This window comes from Nilaparvata lugens, chromosome 10 (genome assembly GCF_014356525.2).
Source record: "Nilaparvata lugens isolate BPH chromosome 10, ASM1435652v1, whole genome shotgun sequence".
NCBI classification, from domain to species: domain Eukaryota; kingdom Metazoa; phylum Arthropoda; class Insecta; order Hemiptera; family Delphacidae; genus Nilaparvata; species Nilaparvata lugens.
The window spans coordinates 30,050,139-30,075,559 of record NC_052513.1 but is presented as its reverse complement, the minus strand read 5'-3'; the positions used below and the strand labels follow the sequence as shown (position 1 = coordinate 30,075,559).

The 25,421-nt window shown below is 32.9% G+C and overlaps 2 protein-coding genes across 2 annotated transcripts in view; one reads left to right on the top strand and one right to left on the bottom strand.

Annotated features, from left to right (window-relative positions):
• Positions 1-7,559: 7,559 nt before the first annotated feature.
• Positions 7,560-25,421, bottom strand: part of LOC120353189 (cytochrome P450 6a2-like) — a 31,407-nt gene continuing 13,545 nt past the window's right edge. Inside the window, exon 6 of the mRNA XM_039435994.1 lies at positions 7,560-7,659. Coding sequence (XP_039291928.1) covers positions 7,595-7,659 — 65 coding nt within the window. The 3' untranslated portion in view covers positions 7,560-7,594. The remainder of the gene's footprint in view (positions 7,660-25,421) is intronic.
• Positions 9,100-24,251, top strand: LOC111044662 (uncharacterized transmembrane protein DDB_G0289901). Its single transcript, XM_022329865.2, has 2 exons — positions 9,100-11,582; positions 20,895-24,251. The coding sequence occupies exon 1, from the start codon at positions 9,259-9,261 to the stop codon at positions 11,509-11,511; it is 2,253 nt and encodes a 750-aa protein (XP_022185557.2). The 5' UTR covers positions 9,100-9,258; the 3' UTR covers positions 11,512-11,582; positions 20,895-24,251.

Here is a 25,421-nt window from a genome sequence, read left to right as displayed (position 1 = left end):
AAACTATGATAGCGCCAGAAGTGTCTCAAACACAATAGTAGGTACTACATGAACTTTTTGAAAATGATTTGAAAACAAAAACGTTAAAACAACAGACTTAAAAGTTGTCAACCTTATCATTTTACCTCCATTTAGAGAGGCTTTTGTTTAAGCCGAATGTAAATCTATATACAGTATATAAAAATTAATATGTGTTTGTGTGTTTGTTTGTTCCCTATAGACTTGAAAACTACTTGACATAACGGCATCAAACATTGGGAATATGTTGTGTGAATATTGGGGATGGTTTATTCTGAACAGGAATTTTAAAAGGGGGGCTAATAATAATTATTTATTAATCCATTTTACAGACCTATGTTTTCAAAATTGTCGGCCGAGCGGCTACCGAATAACGGAAAGATGATCATGATTCAAGATCATATTGTGATAATATGATTTAGCATCTAAAGTTATACCAGCTGTAATAAACACGTCACCCTGTGATAAATTGTGTATCCTATGGTATTAAAACGATAGTTTGGAGTTGAAGTGTAGTTGATTGGTTCCAGCTGTAGATAATAGTTCCTTAGAAGACCTATACAAATAATTATCACTCCCCTATCATTGAGAAACTGGAAAATGTTAAAAAAATATTCACCTTCGAAAGAGAGTTGTTCATATTCCATTTATTAATTACTGAAGAATGACAGAATAATTTACAATTTTTATAAATTTGGCTTTACCTATATTCATCCTAAAATGGAAGGTGGAAAGAATATAGCATTCAGTGTGATTCATCGTACATCGCATATTTCCTGTACTATCTATTGGCAATCAACAGCTATGAAAACATTGAATTAATCGTTGAAACACTGATTTAACCTATCTATTTTTTATTTTTTTTTTAATTCAACACTTCACTGATAGATATTACTACCAATTGATTGAGAAGAATATGTTTTTGGAATAATGAATGCTGCATAACTGAACACATAGGAAGTCCGTACAGTATTGAGATGTAAATGAAAATATTGATTGTCAGATAAATTTCATGATTCACCAAATAAAGTCAAGTGTGACATGAGATACATTAACTTTATGGCGGTACGAAGTTCGCCGGGTAAGCTAGTTGTAAATAAAGTTTTATTATTAATAATTTACGCTGAAAAAAAGACAGGCTCAATCACCAGGAATACTATAAATTCTATGAGGGACCAGTAAGCCATTAACTTTGAGTAGTTCAATCACTTTCATTATGGACACTGAATAGGTACATTTTGTTTTTGTAATCTTGTTGTCTATTAAGAAAGTTTTCAATGTGATTTTTTAAGGCAATAAAATTTGGATTTAAAAAGAGAATTATTAATAAACTCCTAACCAAAGAAAATCTCTGTGCTCTGTTCTAATCGGAATGTATGAGACTCCATATACAGCTGATAGAAGGCACAACCGAACTGGCCAAGCATACAACACGTGGCAAGCTCGCGATCTCGATTAACGCAAAATTAATTCGATCAGCTGATTGATGAGATTATTTTGAGCTTTCCAATGATTACAACATATGTTAGAATATCATGTCTCAATAATTATTATCTCAGTTCCATATGGCGTTCACCTTACCATGTTAATAACCTTACTTAATAGGATCCTTTTTGATCCTTTGAAACCCTTCGAGGCAAAATATCTCAAAATACGTTCTTAGTGCGCGTTTAGCATGTTCGAAGAATATTTGGGCAAAGTTTCAAGTCTGTAGGCCAATTAGTTTGAGCTGTAGTGTGATTTTACATCATAATTTTCGAAAAATGCCTTCTCCTTAACCCCCCTGTGCTCCTGATCGGTATTTTTTCTGCATAGATCTAATTTTTTTCGTAGCTGAACAAAAAAGTTCCTCATGACTTTGCTGTGCAATGTTAAAAAGTACAAAATTTTTGGGGGCCCCAGCTCCCTCAGGGGGGCAAATTTCTGAAAATCCTTTCTTAGTGGATGTTTTGAGGCTACCATAAACAATTGTGCAAAATTTAAAGTTTTAGGCTCAGTAGTTTGGGCTGTGGTGTGATTTCAGTCTGTTGGAGCTTAGCCTTTTATAGATATAAAAGATATACAGAGTGATTCTTAATTATGGTAAAATAATAGAGGTAGAGGTGAAAATAAGAAAAAAGTTCTTATAAACATATATCCATAAACGCTTCATTAGCGAGCTATACAGAGTGAAAGATTTCGCCCGGAATTCAGTTCCTCTGATGAAATACACCGATGTTGAATTGTTTGGGGACTAGTTTTTGAAAAACTTATGCTGGATTCATGTGGTAAAATACCTGAAAAATTGAATAAAACTAGTCTGGAAGCTGTTCGGTAGTGAGAGTAGTTTTTGAGAAAAAAGTTGAAATATGCAAAAAATCTATGTAGGAAAACATAGACTTCTACGTTTGATGCTTAATAACTTTCTTTGATGACCAGTGAACAAATAATTCTTCGAAATAAAAATTGTAGAGTATTTAATTCTGAAAAGAATGATGTAAGCTGTGTAAACTAAATTTGAATAACGTTTAAATGAAATGTATTCTTATGTAGTACATTACACCACAAAAATTTGCTGTTTTATGAGAAGAGAGCTAATAACTCATAGGTTGTAGGGTTGTAGCTGATTGCATATAAAATATGGATTTAAATAACAGCTGTACAATACAGCTGATTTATTTTGTTTTAAATAATAAATAATTTAAAAGAAATTATCAGCTGATAATTATTTTCAGAAATATTTTAGCTCACTGTTGAACAAAACAACAAACTGTAAGTTAGGCCTACTTTAACCGCGCTGTGTTTTATGTTTAATCTATTAACCAGTTATTTGTAACCATGTCACTTTGCTTTTGTGTTAAGTGTTAACTTTTTAAAAATGGCAGGTAATTTTAGACATTATCCATACTCCGAATTAGCTGACATGCATTTAATGTATGGGATGGGACACTGTAATAGTAGCCTACTGAAGCAAGACTTTTGTATTAAGAGAACTTTTCTAACCGAGTATGTCCAAGTTCAAGGTTTTTTGCCACTATTCATCAACGTCTGTCTGATGTCCAAAGAGCCCATTTATGCAGGCAGACCCCGATCTAGTAAGACTGTTGAGTTAGAAGAACAAGTTCTTAATGAAATTTATGAACATCCAGAGAAGTGCACGAGAGAATTGTCAGTGCAGTTTAATGTCAATCAATCGTTTATTTGAAGGATAATAAAAGAGCAACAATTAAATCCATACCACCTCCAGAAAGTTCGCATACTCTATTGCCACGAGACTGTATTCCCCGTGCTGATATTTGCCGATGGTTTTTAGAAAAACTTGTTAACTCAAACTTTTTAACAACCGTTTCATTTACTGACGAGGCACACTTTACAAGAACAGCTATCGTTAACGTCCACAACCAACATATTTGGCAGATGAGAATCCTCATGCCATCAATCCTAATCGTCCACAACATCAGTTCTCAATAAACATTTGGGCAGGAATCATAGGAGATCATCTACTTCTGTTCGAGCTTCCTCCCAGGCTCAATGGCATAATCTACTTAAACTTTTTGAGAGAGGAGCTATTTATCTTACTTGAAGATGTACCTCTTCAGTTGCGCCAAAACATTTGGTTTATGCATGATGGAGCTCCAGCACACTTCAGTGTTGCTGTTCGTGAACACCTGAATCACAGCTTTCCAAATCAATGGATAGGCCGAGGTGGGTCAGTACCATGGCCAGCTAGGTCACCAGACTTAAATCCTTTGGATTTTTATCTTTGGGGACACTTGAAAACCTTAATATACAATACTCCGATTGATACCATTGGAGAACTCCGGTTAAGGATTTTGAACGGAATAGAAATGATAAAGCAGACTCCTGGAATATTTGAACGGGTCCGACAATCGATGAGAAGACATCTGAACATATGCATTAAGAACAACGGAGGTCACTTTGAACATCATCTTTAGTCTTTTGGTATGAGTTTAATGTCATTTAAATATGTTACTTTCATATAAAAAAAAAAATATTTCATAAAAAACCGAATATTTTATTTGCAATCAGCTACAACCTATGAGCTATTAGTTCTCTCCTCATAAAACAGCAAATTTTTGTGGTGTAATGTACTACATAAGAATACATTTCATTTAACTATTATTTAAATTTAGTCCACACAGCTTACATAATTCTTTTCAGAATTAAATTTTTATTTCGAAGAATTATTTGTTCACTGGTCATTAAAGAAAGTTATTAAGCATCAAACGTAGAAGTCTGTGTTTTTCTACTTAGATTTTTTGCATACTTCAACTTTTTTCTCAAAAAACTAATCACACTACAACTTCCAGACTAGTTTTATTCAATTTTTCAATTTTTTATTTATTATTTATTATTATTATTTATTATTTATTATTTTTATTTATTATTTATTTTATTATTTATTATTTATTATTTATTATTTATTATTTATTATTTATTATTATTATTATTATTATTTATTATTTATTATTTATTATTATTATTATTATTTTTATTTATTATTTATTATTTATTATTTATTATTTATTATTTATTATTTATTATTTAGTATTTATTATTTATTATTTATTATTTATTATTATTTATTATTATATTATTATTTATTATTATTATTTATTATTTATTATTTTTATTTATTATTTATTATTTATATTTATTATTTATTATTTTATTTATTATTTATTATTATTATTATTTATTATTTATTATTTATTATTATTATTTATTATTTATTATTTATTATTTATTATTTTATTTATTATTTATTATTATTATTTATTATTTATTATTTATTATTTATTATTTATTATTATTATTTATTATTTATTCAATCATTTTATGTTTTGTTCATACTATCGAAGTACAATTTACTTCATATTGAAATGTTTTGAAATTCTCCCTGTAGTGAGGCCCACGTTATAATGGCAGTGTTTGATTAGCAATGGTATTGCTGTCCTTGTCTATAATTCAACAAAGCGGATAGCGCTATCTCTCACTGCCATTATAGAGTGGAACTCACTATAGAAAAGCTTCATTGCAAACTAAATATTACATTAGATATTTTAGTGAAGTAACTTACTTTGTAGCCTAATGTTAGAAATTGAAGCTATTTTTTGAATTTTCACCTGAAATCAAAATCAATAATGATGACTGGTGTAGAATGCATCGTAACTCAATATTAAACTTGACATCCAATTATTGCAGATAACAACTGAAAAAATTGGGAAATTTGTGAAATGAATTGGATATACAATAAAATAATAATTGGAACACAATTTGGGTTACTGGAGAAAATAGAAATAATTCAAGTATAGTGTACCTGCTACAAAAGCTGTCTCTCTTAGGAGAGGAGTAAAGAATTAAAAATATTAGGTAATAAATAGCACCTATAACCTAGTAAGCTATAAACCGTACTGATACAGTTAAGAGTTGAACATAATAAATTATTCATTTATTTATTCAAAATAAGTACAATATCATTGGGGAAGAATCAAAACAGGCATAGTTTCAAACTCCGTAATTCATAAACAGTCAAGAGCTTAAATACTGTTCATGGCTAGGATAAGAGCGAATTATAAATTATTTAATAATTTCATCTCTACAATTAATATGAATGTTCAAAGCAAAGCACGATTCCAAACAATTTCAGAATTTAAAACAATTTTCCCAAAAATGAAATTTTGTAACAAATGTCACATTGTTGAATTTTTTGTCAATTTCTTTGTTATAATTCGCCCATAGTGAAGAAATGATGGCACAACTTCAAATGATGCTACATTTTCCTTATTATTTTTCTAATACAGATTCGTTAGTCACTATTTTATACAGTTCTTACTATTTGAAGTATCTTACATGTGAAGACCTAGAGACTGATCATCACCTCTGCAAGTCCATATAACCTATTAATATTCCTAATATTTGGTTTACTGAGCTATAGGCCTAGGCCCGGAAGTAAATATAGTATTTTGCATTTGATTTTTTCTTGCAATGTAGCTCAATTAATTAAGGATAATCTAGCAAAATAGCTTATACCATTCAAATATAAGATGTTATATCATTTTATGATAGTTGTAGCATAGAGAAATAATAGCGTAAGTAGATATCCCATGGTATAGGGCGTTTATGTCGCAACTTTTACTGTTACCGTATCTCAAGCCGATTACTGTCAATTATTGTAGATTTTTACTGTTTTGGTCGGGTGAGATTGTATGAACGGCACAATATGAGAGACTGTCAGCGTCACATAGCTTTACGGGAAAGAACTACGTGGACTATCGGCTTGAAATAACAGAAAAAGTTACGATATAAACACCCTATACCATGGGATATCTACTTATGCTATTATTTATCTATGGTTGTATAGTCAGCACGCAGATATTTGGGGGTCATTCAAGTGAAGTTCTGACCCCTAATATCCCCTATTCTCAAGTACCTGAATTTCTGTATTAAAATAAATGGATGGAAAAATGTGTAAGGTAGGTAAAACACGATGCATTACAGTGTATTCATTTTTCCGCTCAATCTCCAGGACGGTATTAGTAACTGCGTCGAAATACGTACCGTAAGTATTAATTGCACAGTAACTTTATTACATAAGTTACATGTTTAAGTAAAGATTACACCAATTACTCTGTTATCTTGTTTTATAGTCATATCAGCTGAGCTTTAGTGTCTACAAGTCTGTGTTTCTTCAATGGTTCCAAATTTTCTTAAATAACTCAATATTATTCGTTGCAAGTGGTAATTGAGTGTAATATTTCTAATCAATTTATTAATTAAAGCCATCTAAATTCAAAATTTATAGTTTTCATGTTTATTTTGGACTAAATTTTTATAATAATTGTACGCGTGAGATTCTAAACTTATCTTGGACTTTGGCACCTATAAATTTGGAAGAAAAATATTTTATTTACCAATGTTATTACATACGTTTCATTTACATTGTAAATAAATAAAATAAAAATTCAGCAAACAGTGGGTATAGGTAGGCTACTCAACTACCATCAGCCACTCGCTCTTGGACAGTTTTCCACTCACAAGAATATGTCCTGGTTACCTTATTAAAATCCATTCCAGTACGATATCACATCAATATTCCTATGACGTATAAAAATCATCAATTTCTATACACTTCTACAAAGGAATCCAGGACACATTCTTGGGATTGGAAAACGGTTCAGGCAGGAGCGAGAGGCCGGGAGGGATATTGGAATAATATTATTGAGAAAACCCATTCAAAAGAGGCGCCAGCATGTTTGAGAGAGATTAACTGAGGGAGAACCTATGGGAGAGAGAAAGACAGCTTTATAGACAGGGCATGGGGTGCACATTTTCGGTCAATAACGCGTTGCGTGGCTCCTGTCTGTATTGCATTGTGGAAGGTCGCAGAATGTTCTATTATTCACTCCCTCTCATTCATTCTCTCTCTTTCTCTCTCACGCACGCGCGCACGCAAAATGTCTCCGTGACGTTGTTGGTGGTTCTGAGTTCTGAGAAGTGGTGAGACTTCCTTGATCTTCCCCACCAATGTTTTCAGAATTCAGATTGGCAGCAGCTGAGATCACTGTAGCAAGGACTACTCAATGATACAGAGCAAGAACCTCCGTTGCATGGGTGATACGTATGATAAGAGAGCTGCAACTGAAAAGAGAAAACTGATAAGGCATTTGAGGACTGAATATTGATGATAAGAGGGAGATAAGGTACAAGTGAGTGAATACTGGTTGAACACGAGATGAGAAACTATGTGTTATGACTATTGATAACAACTTTTAACAGAATTATAGTCATTTTGTTCTATATCACACGATAAAATAGGTACCTATTCAGAAATGAATTATCAAAGCTGCATATAAAAACTCTTATCTGTGCTCAGGCAGCCAATACAGCCAATATTAACTGTTTATGTGATTCATCCAACGACTTGAAACTGATATTATACCGGTATCAAAACTATAATTGAAAACTTATACTCTCCATCATCTTCTGGTATATAGGCTAAAGGAGGAATTAAAAAGAAACATTCATTTTTTAGAGCTCACCTAAAAGGTGCTACCATATTTTCCAAGATGTAACTGAATTGACAAGGTGAACCTAAACCATAGAATTAAAATACATTTTTGTAAGTGAATATATTATGATGGGAAAAATTTGGGAACAGAATAGTTTTGGGCAATGCCTGTTGTTCTATCCCGATCATAGTCATATGACTTGTAATTATATCAACGAATAAATAAATAAATATTTTCCCAAATCTGATTGATTACAAAGGTTCATGAAGTCAATTATGTTACAAAAATAATTATGGTTACTCTGTAATTTTATAAACTGTTATACAAGTGAGCTATGAATATAAAATACGATATAACAAAACAAAACAAATAGTAATCACTGCTTTTTGAACTCACTGGTTAGTAAGTATAGAGGTATCTACACATCAATAATAATTGAGCAATAATATTAATTGTGTATAGGGCAACCAGGGGAGCTCATTCCATCCTTTTTATTGTCAGCATGGAATTATTCAACAACAATATATAAGTTGAACAGAAGCCTACACCGCGGTAAAAACCGTCAAGTGAATTTTGTTTTACACTCGACATTCCAGTTGAATAATATAATAGTCTACTCTGCTCATGTTATAATCATGTTGTTTATAGTATACATTATTTATTTATCTATCTACGGTAATCTTTTCTATCCTCATTGATGAGCCTATTATATTAATCTTGTTTTGGATATAATATCCAAAAACATGAGAGGAGAAATTGTTTTTGAATTTAATCTATTAAATTGGTTTATCAGTTTATTGCATGATAGTTTGACATCTTTGTGCAATGCGACCGGACTCCCAATCATTTATATCCATGATAAAATTCGTTATCTGATTTTTTCACATTTCCCTTCAATCGACTAGCCTATTCCTTTTATTTTCAAGCAGCTTTCAATAATAGTTATTGTTCACATTGATTCTATGTTTCTAACTTTATCAGTTGCCTTGAGTTGTGAAATGATACGGTACGTAGTCGGCAACAGATGAGAGGCAACGTGTATCATGACAAGCGTCCTCGATTTTAGAGTTTGACCAAACTTCCCGTTTTCCTGACAGCTGGCTCACTGCGTAACCGATAACCTCTCCCCTCCCCCCTCTCAGTATCACAAATTAGGACGGCCATTTCTGTTTTCTCTACAACATTCTAAACAGAAACACAGACAGCCAGTCTAGTATCGATCGCGAACATGAGAGGACCGTTAATTCCGTCGCCTTTTTGGGCGACGTTAATCGTCTGTTTAATCGCAGTGAATTTGTTAGTGTCTGAAATCGAAGCTAAACGAAGTTCTGGTAGCCGAAAGTCGGGCAGCAGCAGTTCGGGAGGATTCTTCTCGTCGAGAAAGAAGACAAGCAACCAACAACCGCAGCCAACCCAACACAAACCGCCATCTCAACCATCTCCAACGTCGTCCGGGTCGTTCTTGGACAACGAACGAAAGACTGGAGGCCATGTTGGATCGGGTCAGCCCGTAGGCAACCGGCCTGGTGGCAACAACCCCATCGGATTCGAGCACTACAACAACAGACAGCCGTCCGCCCCCCTCCCTCCCGGCCATCAGCCAACAGGTGGACTGGGCTCGGCCTTTGGAGGTGCCAAGCCCAATAACCCACCCTATCCTACCCACAACAACCCTGGAGGATTTGGCAGCAACCCAGGAGGCTTTGGAAGCAACCCTGGAGGCTTTGGTAGTAACACAGGACACCACCCACAAGGAGGATACAATTCGCCTGGAGGATTTGGAAGTAATACTGGTGGTTTTGGGCATAACCAGGGTGGATTTGGAAGTAATACTGGGCACCATCCACAAGGAGGCTACAATTCACCTGGTGGATTTGGAGGCAATACTGGTGGATTTGGAGGTAATACTGGTGGATTTGGAGGTAATACTGGTGGCTTTGGACACAACCAGGGAGGATTTGGAAGTAATACTGGTGGACATCATCCACAAGGAGGCTACAATGCACCGGGAGGTGGATTTGGAGGCACTCATCACAACAGCCAACCAGGATATGGAAATCAACCACATTACAACCAACCAGGAGGATACCATGGTGGACAACAACATGGATATGGAGGTGGTGCTCCTGGATACCACCCACCAGCCAACTCCTATGGAAGTTATCCAGCTGGATATGGAGGACAACCTCACTATGGAGGAGGCCACAGCCCACAGTACAATCCAGGTGGTTTTGGAGGTGGCTATCATCCAAGTGGTGGCTATGGTGGTTATGGTGGACAAGGCTACATGCCTGGTGGAAAGGTGAAGAGTGGCCCAGGAATTGGAACTGGATTGCTTGGAGGTGCTGCAGCTGCTCTGCCTTTGGGTCTACTGGTTGGATATGGTTTGGGTTCGATGGGATCTCACTCGTCTCCATTCTCTGGCTCTTCACACTCAGCAGCCCCAGCCTCCCCAGCTGCTGCTGCTGCTCCTGCCAACAACGATGCCTTCAATGAGTGGCTCAAACAACGTACAGCTGAGGAGAAGAAGAAGGAAGAGGCAGCCATTGCAGCTGGTGCAGTGGCAGGTGGTGCAGCTGCAGCTGGAGCTGCAGGTGCTGCATCTTCAGTACTCATCAACAAGGATGGTGTCACAACTGTCAATGAAACTGCCCTAGTCAGCAGAATCCTGGAGCAGACATCTATGTGCCCTGGTGGAGCTGGTATTCTGGAAGCCTCATTCTTGAACACCCTAGTACCCTGCAATGCAACAGAGGTAGACTTCCAAGAAACCAACTTGACAATACCATATGAGGATGACTGCAAGACAATCAAAATGACACTGATCCAACTGAACCCTACCACCAATGAAAACAAGTCTGTTTCATTAACTATTAAACAGATAAATGTTGAATCAGGCCTCCCTGGAGACTTGGCCTATGACATGAGTTTCGATTCTTGTTTGTCAGCAATTGGAAAACCAGAAGAGAAGTTCTGCGTCAACAGGGGTTTCACTATTGATCAGTATCACACAATCAATGAAACGTTGGCTTTCCTGCATACTGCCAACTTCTCAATCACCCAGTTCAACACGACTCTGTTCCCCAACATGTCGTGCCCCACTGGTGGTGACTGTGCCAACAAGGAAACCAGGAACCTCACATCCACCTTTGTGAACCTGTCTCTGCTGCCTCTGCATCCGGTCACCCTGTTGATGTCTCAATGCATGATCTTCAACAGAAGCCAGTGCGATCCAGCCAGCACTCAGCCATGCGATTTGCCACAACTGACTGTCAAGCAGTCGATTGACACCAACACAACTCTGTCGACTGTCGACTTTGCCAGCATCAACTTCGTGCTGCACGGGTCCAAGGACATCTTCCTGACATTCCAGCCGCCCCCACCGCCCCCGCAGGAGAAGGCCGCCCAGAACGCCGACCAGGTCGGCTCGTCGAGCACCCTCACCGACACCACCACCAAGTCCTCGGCCACCACCATTTGACAATTACTACACGGCGGCTTCCCCTTGGTTGTCGCCGTGTCGCTAGCCACACTCCACCTTCACAATAATTGGTGAGTCACTTATCAAAATATACATTCATTCCAATGCTTATTTTAGGGATTTTATCATTGAGAACAATATTTTAATTCATATAATATTTCAACACTGTAGAAATAAATAGAAGGCATCAATAATCAGAAACATTATTTTTATATTTAAAATAGTAGCCTACAAGCAGCAAAATGAAAATTACCTAGAATAATCTCAGTTTACATGACCTCTAGTTCTCAGTTCTCATCAAATTATAATAGGCTACATTGATAATAATCTCTCATTCCAATTACAGTAACTATATTACCCAGTAACTATGGGTAATATAGTTACTGTAATTCCAATTAGCCTAAGTTTGCTTGAATAGAAAACATCAACAAATAAATCATTTATAGCTGTGTCTAGAATACAATAAGAGTGATAATTCTTTATTATTGGTAAGAGAGAAAAAATATCAAATAAATTGAAGACATTTCAATAAAAACATTATTTTCAAATAGAAAAAGCAGCTGGATAAAAATTCTTTGAATAATCATAATTGAAATACCGATAGCTTACTTTTTTAGTTTGAGATACTTGAAAGTTTTGCTTCATTTAGGAACAATGGAGATGAGAACATTTTCCAGTTACATAAATAAATCAAAATCATTATTGTCTAATATTACTGTTTAGATGGACTCTGATTGGAATTAATAAATCAACTAGAAATAAATCTGAAGACAATCTTAAGCGAAATCAGTTATGCAAATATTTCTCCTAAACTATTTCTCTATAGTGATACAATTGTATTTGTATGGTAATTATATTATTGCATTTAGCATTTATCTATTTTATTATAATTTGCGACAAGGTCTACTGAGAGAAGGACGTTCTAGCCACTGATAAGAAATAGTGGAGACCTTCAGGCAAAAGTTTATTTAAAAAATTGATCTTTGAGACTGGCTGTGAAAAATAAGAAATATTATCAAGGAATTTAAGCAGTCTAGTAATCAGAAAAATTATCTGCCACTCAATTATTTTGAAAAACATTATATTCAAAATCAAACTCTATCTAATTCAGTAGAAGTCAAGATGATCAGGTAAAATTCATTTAATCAGATAATTGAGTGTGTTGATCAGGAAAGTCACATCTCACATGTATAATTTTTTAAATATGTGGAATAAGTTGAATTATTATCCAAATCGAAAAGTAATCAACAGATCTACCATACATAATAACTGACTGAAAATTTTAAGCAATTATCAAAATAAATCTCCACGGGGAATGTCATAGGTAAATTACAAAAGGCGATAATTAGCTCAGAAGGACTCGAAGTTTAGATTGGGATAATTAGCCTACAGGAAAAACATGATAATCTCTCTTTATACTCTTGATATTTTAATTCCTGGACAATTTCACACATTGGAAATATGTGATGATTCGAATCAATTGAAAACTATTTACATCCACAGAGTAGAATAATTCATGAATTGAAAGAACTACATAAAATAAAACAGAAATTGCTTAATATTCCAATCCATAAAACATCCAGTTACATTCTACACTCCATTGTGAACTATTTTTTTTATATTTACAGGTATTACATTTGCAAGTATATGACTGGCTTTTCCCCATGTAGCGATTTTCCCAACAGTAATACAACCTGTTCAGCTATTTCAGTCACACTTTCATGAACATTGAGCAACTGGTGGAAAAGAATACCTTGAAAGCTGTTACCGTCTCAACTGTTGAATAAGGAATAACACGCTAAGCCTAATATATTCAAAGCCCCCATTTTTCTTGTTGTATTTTCAATGCACTTTTTGAAGGGGTTGTCACCACGAATCTTTTGTGTATATTAGTCTATCAACAGGTCATACAGTGAGATCCACTTTGAACTGTCAGCATTTTTTATGAATAACATCAATTTATTCTTCTCATTCAAACACTGCTGTACAGTGTAGGCCTATGTCACTAAAATAGAAATGATTGAAGATCCTTGATTAATGTTGAAACCCTGGTGGTCTAGTGGAGTGGGTATTCTGTTACGGTATTCATTCAAGACCCAATACAAATTTCACTGATTTATTTTAAAATCTGCATAAATTAATTTAAAATTTGAATTGTGTATTGATTTATATATATTCATATAAAATACTCATACCGAATCAAAACCTTATTCAAGACCGAATAGAATAATCAACCATACTATAGGCCTACATTTTCATAATCTTCAAGCCAATAACTGAAAAAAATATTTTGTACCTCCTATCTTTAGAGTGCTATGTTTATATTGAAATTAGATTGAGAGGGATAATTTTATCTCAGTCTAGTCTCCACTAATCACATGGTAGCCTAAGTATCTGTATTGGTTTGAGACTTGATTTTGTTACCTTCAGACTAGCCATTAAGTACCATAATGACTGTATCTCTGCTTAACTAAGAGGAGAACTGTTTTTAACAGGCGATTTCTCACCTATTACCAATTTACCGGTTATTTCAATTTTATACAATAAAATTGTCACAGAACAAAACGTTAAAAAATTAGGTTCTTTCATAAAACGATTATTCTCTAATTTTCAACTGATATAGCTATGTATCAGTTGCCTCGAAAATTATTCAAAATTATAAAAAAGTACCTATTTTACTACAGAGTGTCAAATAAAATAATGATTCAATATTCAATTCCATCGCCAATTGTTTACACCTGAATTGTATCTATTGTATATGAATAGAAATAATAAGAAAATAATATATCATTCTCTAGTCAAGAAGTGACAATGGTTTCAAACCCAACAACACAACGCCTATTATTTTGACCATTTAATAACAAAAAAGTCTTCTGTAATCTGTCATAAACCAGTCATTTTATCTTGTAACCTGATGAAACTCATTAGTCATTTGATCACCCATTGACGCAACAAATGTAACTACTTAGAATGAAATGTGAGTCATTTTATTATCATGATACCTGAGGTGTGGGTTAAGAATAAGGCGAGACTGGTAGAAGTAGAAATTTGAAATAAATTAGTTGAACGACCAAGAACTGTTGAGTCAGTTGTTGAGAACAATTTTTGAGTTTTGAGGTAAGCCTAATTCACTTTAAACTGCCAGCATTCCTTTTGATTAACATGAATGCTTCCTATCTAACAAAATATGACAGTTAAAAGTGAATCTCACTGTAGCAAGTTTCAGTAGAAGGATATGTGGAGCCTTCAAATATGAGTCACATTGTTGTGTATTGAACTCGCCCGTGCTTGTTGGAAAATGTCAGTTTATTTTTAGAAAGCGTTACTGGTGTTGCTATAGCAACGCGTGCTAATATAAAGGCGTAGAAATTCTCTCTCTGAGTATCTTTAAAAGAAATTACTGAAAAAGAAAATAGTTTTCAGTTTTTTTCTCCTCGAGCATTGTGTGGTCAGTCTTGTTCCGATCATGCTAATGTAATAATGTATGGTTTCTGTTTGTTACACAAAAACTTCTCTAATAATAAATAATAGGAAGTTGAAAAGAAATTTAGACTCCCTGAACGGAAGGTTAAATCGATTTGTGGTAAAAAATATGGATTGAATGAAAATGTTGGATAACAGTAGGCGTACACTATTGTTCATGCTGAGGTGGTGAAAGTCACCCACATCAAATTATTATAATTTATATTACAGTAATGCAGTACCGTAATAATTCATCCAAAGAGTGAAACTAGCAATAAAATTATTTTAGCAATAACAGAGTGAATTATAATAGCCCTGAACCATTGAATAGTTCAATGTTACCTTATAGTTGATCTGAAACCACTAAACAAGTTGTAAAGTTTTGAAATGAGATGCCTTATAACAAACTATAAAGATATGTCATACCGAATGAAATTAATAGGTGATAAAATAAAGAAATTTTTCTTTTTTTCATCTGTGAGTAATTTTTCAATTTATTGGTATTAATTCGTTCAAGTTGTGAGAGTTCTCTCCTTTGATTTCAAAATGGTATATTATATCTATATTTTCAGAGAGAATTTTTTTCCAAGTATTGATCAGTATAGCTCTCCAACAAACTGTATCCTTTCTAGCGTATATTACACTGTTAATGCCATTCAATAGTGGTTTGAAACCCTCTCTAGGCTAATTTCAACAACTTGTTGAAATGAATAAATATATAGAAATCCATCACTCATTTCGAGGCCCACGCACAAGTCTTAGGCTCATGTAAGCCTTCGTAAACAAAAGTACAAGTAAAGCAACAGGTTGAGGAAACCATTTCCATCGTGTTATGGCTTTGAGATTCGCGCCAAGAGAGTGACTACCGGTGAAGCAACTCTCAAGGTGAACAGCATAGTGCTTCATATCTGTACCAAGCAGCTCAGGATAAACTGTGTTCTGTGATTCTATCCTTATAAGCTCAACAGAATATTTCGATAAATGAAAATAAAGGAACGAATTATTGCATTAGATTATACAGGCTATCCCATACTAAGAGGAAAGGGAAGGATAATAATTTATGTTAGACAGAGGGTGGAGACGAAAGGGATGGGAAGACAAAAAGAAGAGAAGGGGTAAGAATAAGAGTAAATACAGAAAGAGAAAAATGAATATTCAGAGTTGAAAACAAAGAAAAACGAGAGAATGGGCAACAAAAACAAGAAGGAGGAGTAAGAGAGAAAAAGAAGATCAAAGACTGAAGGAGGATGAAATTTATAAAAAAGGTGATAAGGAGGAGAAAAAATGAACTAGTTGGAGAGAAAAATAAGAAGAAGTGAAGAAGAGAATACTGAAGATCTTAGATAGTGAAAAGATAAGTAAGGGGAGCCCAAGAAGGTAGTGAGAACGAAAATTGAAAAAGAACGGAGAAGAAAAATGAGATAATTTGAAGAACAAGAAGGAGGTAGGAAAAATGAGAAAATATGGATAAGAAGACGCGAAAGAAGGGAAGTGAAAGGTAATTAGAAAAAAGAAAAGGAAGCTGAAATATATGAGATAAGGAAGGAAAAAGAGTAGGAGGAGAAAGCGAAAACAAAGAAAACAAGAAGAAGAAGAAAGTGAGAGAACAGATAAAAAAGAGAGTAGAACAAGAAAGAATAAAGAAGAATCGAAGAAGAAAAAGGGAGAGTACCGTACACTGGATTCTAGAATTGGACTCTTGTAGGTAGGCTAGTCAAGGTGCCATTTTTATTTTGGCTCTATATCAGTATTGGGCAACCAAAAACAACAAACAAGTGAACTTGCCATGATAGAAGAATCAGAGCCAGAGGATGAATCAGAAGGCAGAGACCATAAATTCGTTCAAGCTTGAATGTTGAAAAAGAGAATACAGTAATAATTTCTATTCGGGGAAACACGAACTAGTTCGAAGAAGTTTTTTAACGATGCGCATTGCACAGGTTCAGGTTAGCATAGATATTAATTAACCAGATAATACAGTAGATATATGAAGCAGGATTTGACGAATGCAATTGACTATACTGTGATACAATCATGGCCTTGAAGTATTCCTTATAATTTGTATAATGGAAATTAATATTACTTCAATGGTTTTTACAGTGTAAGCCAAAGTCAGACTAGACTTATACTTATTTGAGATGAATAAAGAATAGACATCATCTGACCCATTACTAATAATAATTTGTCAGACAAAAATTCATCATGAGTTGGCATTGTTCCCTCAGAAAATTATCTAGACACAATGTAAAAATGTATTGAAAAGTTGTTATATGAATGTTAATTTTGGCCTTGGTGAATGAGAAGAATAGGATTTTTATTGCTTCGAGATAAACTGGGAGTGATTTATTCGACTACAAAGTGGAAACTTATAGGAGATAGAACTTGGAAATGCAGTTATACCAACACTACAAAAAAACTTGGAATCCAAGTAGAATAAGATGGAAGCATAAAAAATATTTGAAAATATCAAATTAATATAGAATTTATAGATTAAAAAATACTCACAGATTACAATATGAAGCCTATTCGGAAAAATATTTCATATTTTTATTCAATTAGTTGAAAAATTTTTTTTTCTGAATAGAATTAATAAAAAAAAAACTTGATTTTATATAATATAGAAGCGGCTTGAATAATAATTAATATTATTGCACCAAAGTACAAAACGTGTCTATATAAGATGCTTTAAATTTTGGTATATTATCTGGAAATAATAGACTAGAAAAGAAAGAATGAAGAATACATAATGTTGGGAATAAAAAGTACTACTACTGTATCAAATATTTGAGTTTTTGACCACTATTATATTGTACACGATTCTGCGCGGAAAATTGTAAACTCTATCTGCATTGTCAGTATTAGAGCAGGAAGGCATTAGCTGTTCCATACTGTATTTGTACAGGAAACAACCAATCAAACCCTGTGATTTGTGATGTGGAACAACTCTTGCCCATGAACAATAGTTGTTCTCAAGCTGTCACAATTCTAGCATTTATTTATTAATGACATAGTTAATCATCATCGCACTTCTCAGCCAAAACACCTATTTTCTGCATATTATTTGCTCTTGAAGAATGAATACAGAATACGAGAAATTTATTTACAGATTTTTCTGAATCTATTTGTGTAGATTATTTACGAACTCCACTACTATTATTATTGATGAATGAATTCTCTAAATCCTATGAGAAGAAGAGGAGGATTTATTGAGATAAAAGTCACAAGGCCTATTATAGTCAAACCCAAAATTCCCCTTTGAGGAAGTCAATTTACTATCACAGAAGGCTGTTCCTTCACATATTAATATGGTAACAAACCAATCTTTGAAAAATGTAATTTGTAAAATCCTTGAATGAGAAAGTAATCAGAGTATGCTCTTCCCTCAGAGTAATGCATTTCAGATGAACGAGTTCTAAGGGACCACATTGAATGAATGATTTTGACATTAAACTGTCAGAATTTTCGAAATCTCCCTCACGCTCAATGCTTGACCTTCAATAAAGTCAAGGCCAACTTTAATCGATTTTTCCTCGTTCCACAGCCATAAATTATTCATAAAAACTCTATCAAAGCATCAATCTCTTCCATATACTTGCCGGGAGAACATGTCACGAGAAAAAATCACAGTAATGTTGGTTGATGCGATATTTGTGTTTGTTTAGATCAATTTCCAGTTTGAACAGCACATGGAATTGAATCGAATTGAATTACAATTCTATCACAATTTTGTTTTTCCAGTTGTTATCGATTGCTTTTACAATATTCAAGTCTATCATAGACATAAAAATATCGAATTCTTTCTAGCCTGGTTAAAAACAAGTTGTAATAATCTACCAGAATTAACTAAAAATAACATGAGTCAATTAAAACTGAAACAAACCAATTATTGGAAATAATTGCAATCATTCATCAATAATATAGTTGATAAAAGAGCCAAAGTTCGAGACTGAGATAGCAGTAATATGAGAGAATGACTTTAGTTGATTTTTAAGAATTAGGACTAAAAAAGTGAATCATATTCTTGGTTTGTTTTAATGTGCACAGACCAATCAGCTTTAATTGCTTGGAATATTAAATCAAAAAATAAATTTTTTACAACTAATAATATTAGGCCTATATATTATTTTTTATGAATATTTGATCATTAAATTGGATATTTCATAACTCGATTATGGAAAAGTTCCACAACATCAACATTCACGCTACAAACTTAATTTTCGATTGAAAAAACTTGATGTTGTTCTAGTTCATCGTGAACTTTATTTCGGTTCTTGTTTATGAATAATTAATTGAAAATTTCATCTAGGGTGGTAGGTGGTAAGCTGGTAGGGTAGAGATGTGATGAACTTTCAATTTAGAAAGCTGAAATCATACTTTGTGATTGAAACATGCTTATTTAATTTATAATACTATACATTTTTTCAGAATTTGGAAGCAAAAAAGTTGAGAGTTTGAAACATAATTATTGTTTCTTTCTCAATTATTTTCCTAGTGTATTGTGCAAGAGTGAAAAAAATGAAATCAAACGAATTTAAAATTTGGAATAGGCCTAGAGACATTTGAATATTTATTATGTGAAATATTAGCGCCAGCAAGATTATTACCGAGTGAAAAATATTCAACCTGAGGTTGAAATAAATTTCTTTTACAGCATCGAGATTATTTATTTATTCAATCATTCAGGATTATACAACTTACAGAAAAGTACCACAGGATAACTTACGCCCAAAACGGTTCCAATTCTAATTTTTACAACAGTCCAAATGTAGCTAGAGGTTGTGTCACTTCAAAATTCTTCAACTACACAGATTATTGTAGTCTGCAATAATAATAAAATGAATTTGAATGTTTGAAGGATTTCGGTTAATGAATTGTGTAGAACTTTTCAATCTGAAAAATTGAAGGAGGCTGGTATAAATCTATGACATTCAGGACTTTGCAGAGGAGTATAGCATGTAATAGGTTGAATTCTTAAATTCTATACATTCTTTATTCTCTGGGAGTATGCAGGCGGCTTGAGATAAGAAGTGATGGTAGGCTACCATCATTACACGCCTAAACTCATCTATGGCCTCAGGCTGTACCTACAAAGTACTCATTCTTCTCAGAGTTGTTAATTGCTTCAACACAGTTCAAGAACGGCATTCAAATGTCACAGACTGACAAAGTGAATGAGTGAGACTCATTTGAAACTGTCAGCATCGGTTGAATGGGGAACATTGATTGCTTTTTACGGGGATTATAGCCAACAATTGAAAGTGAGTCTCACTACAGCTTCTGTCGCCCAATATTGCAATATTGTTCTCATTGAAAGAGCTGCAAACAATTTAGTTTCAAAGTTCAATGAAAAGTTGACAGATTGATGATTCGTGGTGTTTTAGTAGTGCTAATAAACTAAATGGAAGCAATATATTTGTGCAATGCATTTACAGTGAATAGATTATTGTTGACCTGTGTAAGAAAGTATTGTATCAATTTTATTACATTAGATTACTATGATTTATTGTGGATCGTTCAAAAAAAGAAACAAAATAAATAAGAGAATGCTCTCGTATATAGAGACTTGCTACAACTGCACATAAAATATTTTATATTACTCTATGTTAGAAACCCATATTTATTCAAGTGTCAAGAAATAAAAATAAAAAATTCATGTACCCTTCTTTTAAATGTATTAATCTCTCATAAATAAATCTAGTCTAATCATCACCATAATAGCTTTCTTTACCCACGAAAAAACCTACCGTAGGGCATCATCCTAAACAAAAAGGTGGTATGCATGTTTATGCATGCTTCTAATTTTGGAATTAATATAAAACAACTGAAGCTGAAGTTTCTCAGAAGCTGTTTTCATAACAGCACTGATTCTTCGAACCTCATCATATCAAAATACTAATTTATATTGTTTTATTGAATTTCAGGTTGTGGTAATTGCGACGTCGGACGGATTACTAAACTGGTTTGGCATGTACGTCGCAGAAGAGAGAAGGAAGAATGAATCATAATAGAAGAGCTCCATTCCAAAGAGAGCTACTGAAAGTACCACGTCATAAATTTCAACAGGCGCTTTCTCCTTAGCTGTGAACGTCATTGACATGCTTGCCAGAAAAAGACATTCTTCATTTGCATTTACACAGACCGCTGAGTCAAATTTAAACTAAAGACTTATCTGTCAATTATTTTCACAATATTCAACAGAAGTTCTGACAGGAGAATAGTTTTTTCAACTTCTTTAATGTTCTCTATGAACTATTATTGGTGCGATTTCAGTGACATTTGAAACATACTTCCTCATTTTGTTTTGTTGAGGCTGTATTTTGAGAGGATTGTACATTTTCAAGTCACTGTCAGTTATTTTTATAATGAAGTTTATAAAATATTGAGGGATTTACAAGGATGGTATTATAATTTAATGACTAGAAAAATAATTTTTCACTCAATCTGTGTCAATTGAGGAAAAGTTGTTTTAGTCTCAAGTATTGTTTCGTCTTCTTGAATATTTGGCTCTCACATTGGCTCTTACAATAATTCTATAATAATTAATGGACAAATAGTTGAATTAAAATTTCCACGTCTATAATGGGAATATGTAAGTTAGTAAACCCAGCTGAACCACATTACTCAACTTGTTCTAAAAAATCTTGAATAACATAAAAATCTCTTCTTACATTCACCAAGATTGAGGTATTATAATATACTACTATAATATCATTATTCCTTATTGTGAAATCCCTCAATGTAGAGAATAAAATTCTCTTAAATGTTGAAAAACTTCTGGATTGAGTGTTTTTCCACAACATGTTATTAAAAATTGTAGTTAAAAGATATTTTTCTTGTAAATTTATTGCGTTGTTTGAATTCTAAAACTTAGATTGAGCTGTAAAAGTTGTGTTTAAATATTTTGTAGTATTCTTTATTGTTTGAAGGGAATATTTTTTTAAATTGATGTAAGCTAGATACCTTTAGGGGTTTTACTGATTTTTGACGAAAGCCTATATTTTAAAAGGACTTTTATTAAGTGTATCAGTATATTTTTGATAGATTTCATGTTCGAATTCGTCCAATAAAATATATTAGTTCAAAATGTGAACGACAAGCTGTCTCATTGACTGGTTAGAGGCCTTTACTTAGAATTATGGGTCCGATTCAGAGACCATGAGACATTCATTGAAGATCATTTTACTATATTTTTTCAATAAAAACGTGTTCTAGACATTCTTCAATTTTCTCATGGTTATTCTTTTAATTGCTAACCAGTTAATTCAAACTTTTGAATGAATTATTTAAACATGCTTTAATATAATTTGAAATCTATCAATGATTTATTTTCAAATATAATTATGTAAATAGCTAGTATTGTAATAAGAATATTACTTTTATAATTTCTGAGCAACTAATTCAATCGTATAATGCACTTTTTCTGTACAAATACTATATTGTACTTGAACAACTTTCACTTTTCTATTTTTGCACAACTTATTCGAATGTATAATGCACTTTTTCTGTACAAGTATTTCATTGTGTCTCATCAATCCATGTCATAAGAAAATGTAATTTGTGTGACTCCCACCCACTAAAGTTTTCCAAAAATACAGGTCTGTTCATCAAACAATACCAAATCATCTTGATGTTTCTGTTCGAAAATGTGAATTGTTATTAAACGATTTGGTTGACAGCTAATTGTAAGTGATTGGGTGCAATTTGGTTCATACAACGTAACTAGCATTTCAAGTGGCATTGAACTCGAATTTTCCCCAATTAAGTAAGAACTATTCAAGCCACAAATGCGTTATTCAAGCTAGTATGTTTCGACAACGGGCACGTGGTAAATGTTCAAAATTCATCATTAATGTCAGTAACAATAAGCTCATGACCAAATTCTGGGGGAAATTCAAATTTCGCTTGGATCAACATAATAATTATCCAATAAAACTGCATCATGGTCCATTATTATTGCTCAGATGTAGCTCTTGTCGTTATTTCTGACCGGGGTTTACTCAATGGAGAAGTTCTGATTTGTTGAACCCAACAAAATTTCTAATCACGAGGAAATCAAGTGCAGAAATACTTTGGTACAAGAAATATCTTCAAAGTTTTCCTCATAGCATCTTGATCAACAGATCACTGTATTGTGATGTTCATTGGACTTGACCAAGGTTCATTAAAAACCAGTGCGTTGTGTTGATCTTAGAGGCTTTGGGGACAACTAATTTTAATAGGAAGCAAAGAATAATCTTTTTGAAATAGGAATTGGTGTTATTGATACTGTCATACGTTCTACTTTAATAATCATGAATCGATATAATATATACCTTATATATATATATATATGCCCTATATATAAACAGTACCGTATACATGAAAACAACAATTCTCTATTAAAAATAATTTATAATTGTTGTTTATCGTTCAATATCATTTTCAAAAATTTCTTCAATTCACCCTACTCTTTAAGATGATGAAAAATGTTCAGTTTATTTGATGTGGGTGGGTTTAAATATGCATTTTTTCTTTTTTTATAGTTTGATGTATGTGATAATCTTGTTTTTTCCAAGTTTCTTCAATTTCTTCTACTTTTCTTTCTCTCTTATGGTTTGTTTATAATTAAGAAGGTGGAGGGTCTCCTAGCTACACGGTGTACATATATATTTATCACTATTATTCTATCTAGCAATACCTATATATTATTGTCGATTGCAATCATAACTAGTAGCCTAGTATCCTTACTCTCTCTAGATATTTTTATTAAATATGCTGTATTGAAATATTTGTAGCTTTTGTATGTTTTAAGGGTAGTAGATGTATGTGATATCAATAATCGAAGGAGACTGAAATACGAAGGGACTGCTTATTTTTTTCTGGAATTATATTTTTCCAAAAGCCATTTCATAACGGATTTTTCATAAATCTGAACCAACTACTAGACATGAAATAATCAAGTCATAAAATTCCTATAGAATATTGCCTAATAAAATTCTCTCCTAATAAAATATATGAAAAATAATTTTCCACAATTTACTCTGAACTTTATAGGTCTATCATAAACAATAATGTGATTTCAACATGCAAATTATTAAGAAAAAAATGCTTGATTAGTCGTAATTCAAAGTAAAAGATCAATGTTTTAATGTTAAAAATTAGATAGTCATAATTGTCATTTGATGATAATAAGACAGTCCTAGCACTCATGTTCTGGCTTGCTTTTGTGATAAATCATTCTATGTAATCTCCTATGAATATTGTGTGATTAGTAAAGTAAATATGATGGAATCTCTAAACTTTTGAGTTGTCTTTATAATATCCAATGTCCTACCTACTGATAAGTTGCAAAAATTAATATTCAACAGCAGAAACATTCTTGGATCTCTAATAGAGAGTTACAATACAGTTAGTTATCAAGAGTCTTTATCAGTAAACTAGTTTATTTTCTTTCAAATGTCAATTATTGACAAATTAATTTCACATGAGGCAGAGGTTCAATCAAATATAAATAGCATCAATATATGAAACAGAACAAATGAGATAAATTTATGGAATGACAATATATTTCAAATCTTTGCAATTTTATCAGGAAATTATACATTAGAGATGATATTCTAGTCATTTTTTGATACTGTCATAAGTTCTACCCTAATAATCAGGAAATTATACATTAGAGATGATTCTAGTCATTTATTGATCGTAATGTAGACATTTTGACTTGATACGTCGAGACTTGGACTTAAGAACTTAAAAATCCCGAAATTGACAGAAGAACTTCTGAATAATATCAGCAATCAATTACGATGGACTAGTCTGTCAATGTAAAAATATGAAGCTACTTCTTCATCAAGCCTCTTTTTAGATCAATTTATTTCATTCATGATTCATCATAGATTCCAATAACATAAGCTCCCATCATATTATATGACAATGTAACACAAGGACCACGGTTGAGAATGGATTGATGTGTAATTGGGACCAATTCGCTCACTGCAAGTGAAATCTAAAAAATGAACCTTGTTACTTATGAAAAATGTTAAATAGATTGAAAATTTATTTTTTCAGTAATAGAATATTGGGAAATTAGCAATTCTGGGCTATCCCTGTTGTTCCCTTCCCAATCACCTATATGATTTGTGTATTAAATAGATAAACAACTAATAATGAACAAATAGAATTAAATGACAGAGGCGATATTTTCATATTGGCTAGAAGAGACAAGACAAAATCACTCCAGATTCGAAAAGCCAATAATAGAACTGTTTTACTCAATTACTATAAATAATTAAATTATAAACAATATTATTAATAGAACAATATTACTCAATTTCAAAATAGGTGAAAATCGAGATTAATCAAATATTTTTTTAAATATCCTATTGAATAACATTGATTTATTGTCAAAAATATTCAAAAGAATAAATTATTCAGCGATTTCAATTTATTTCAAAGAACTTTTTATGAAT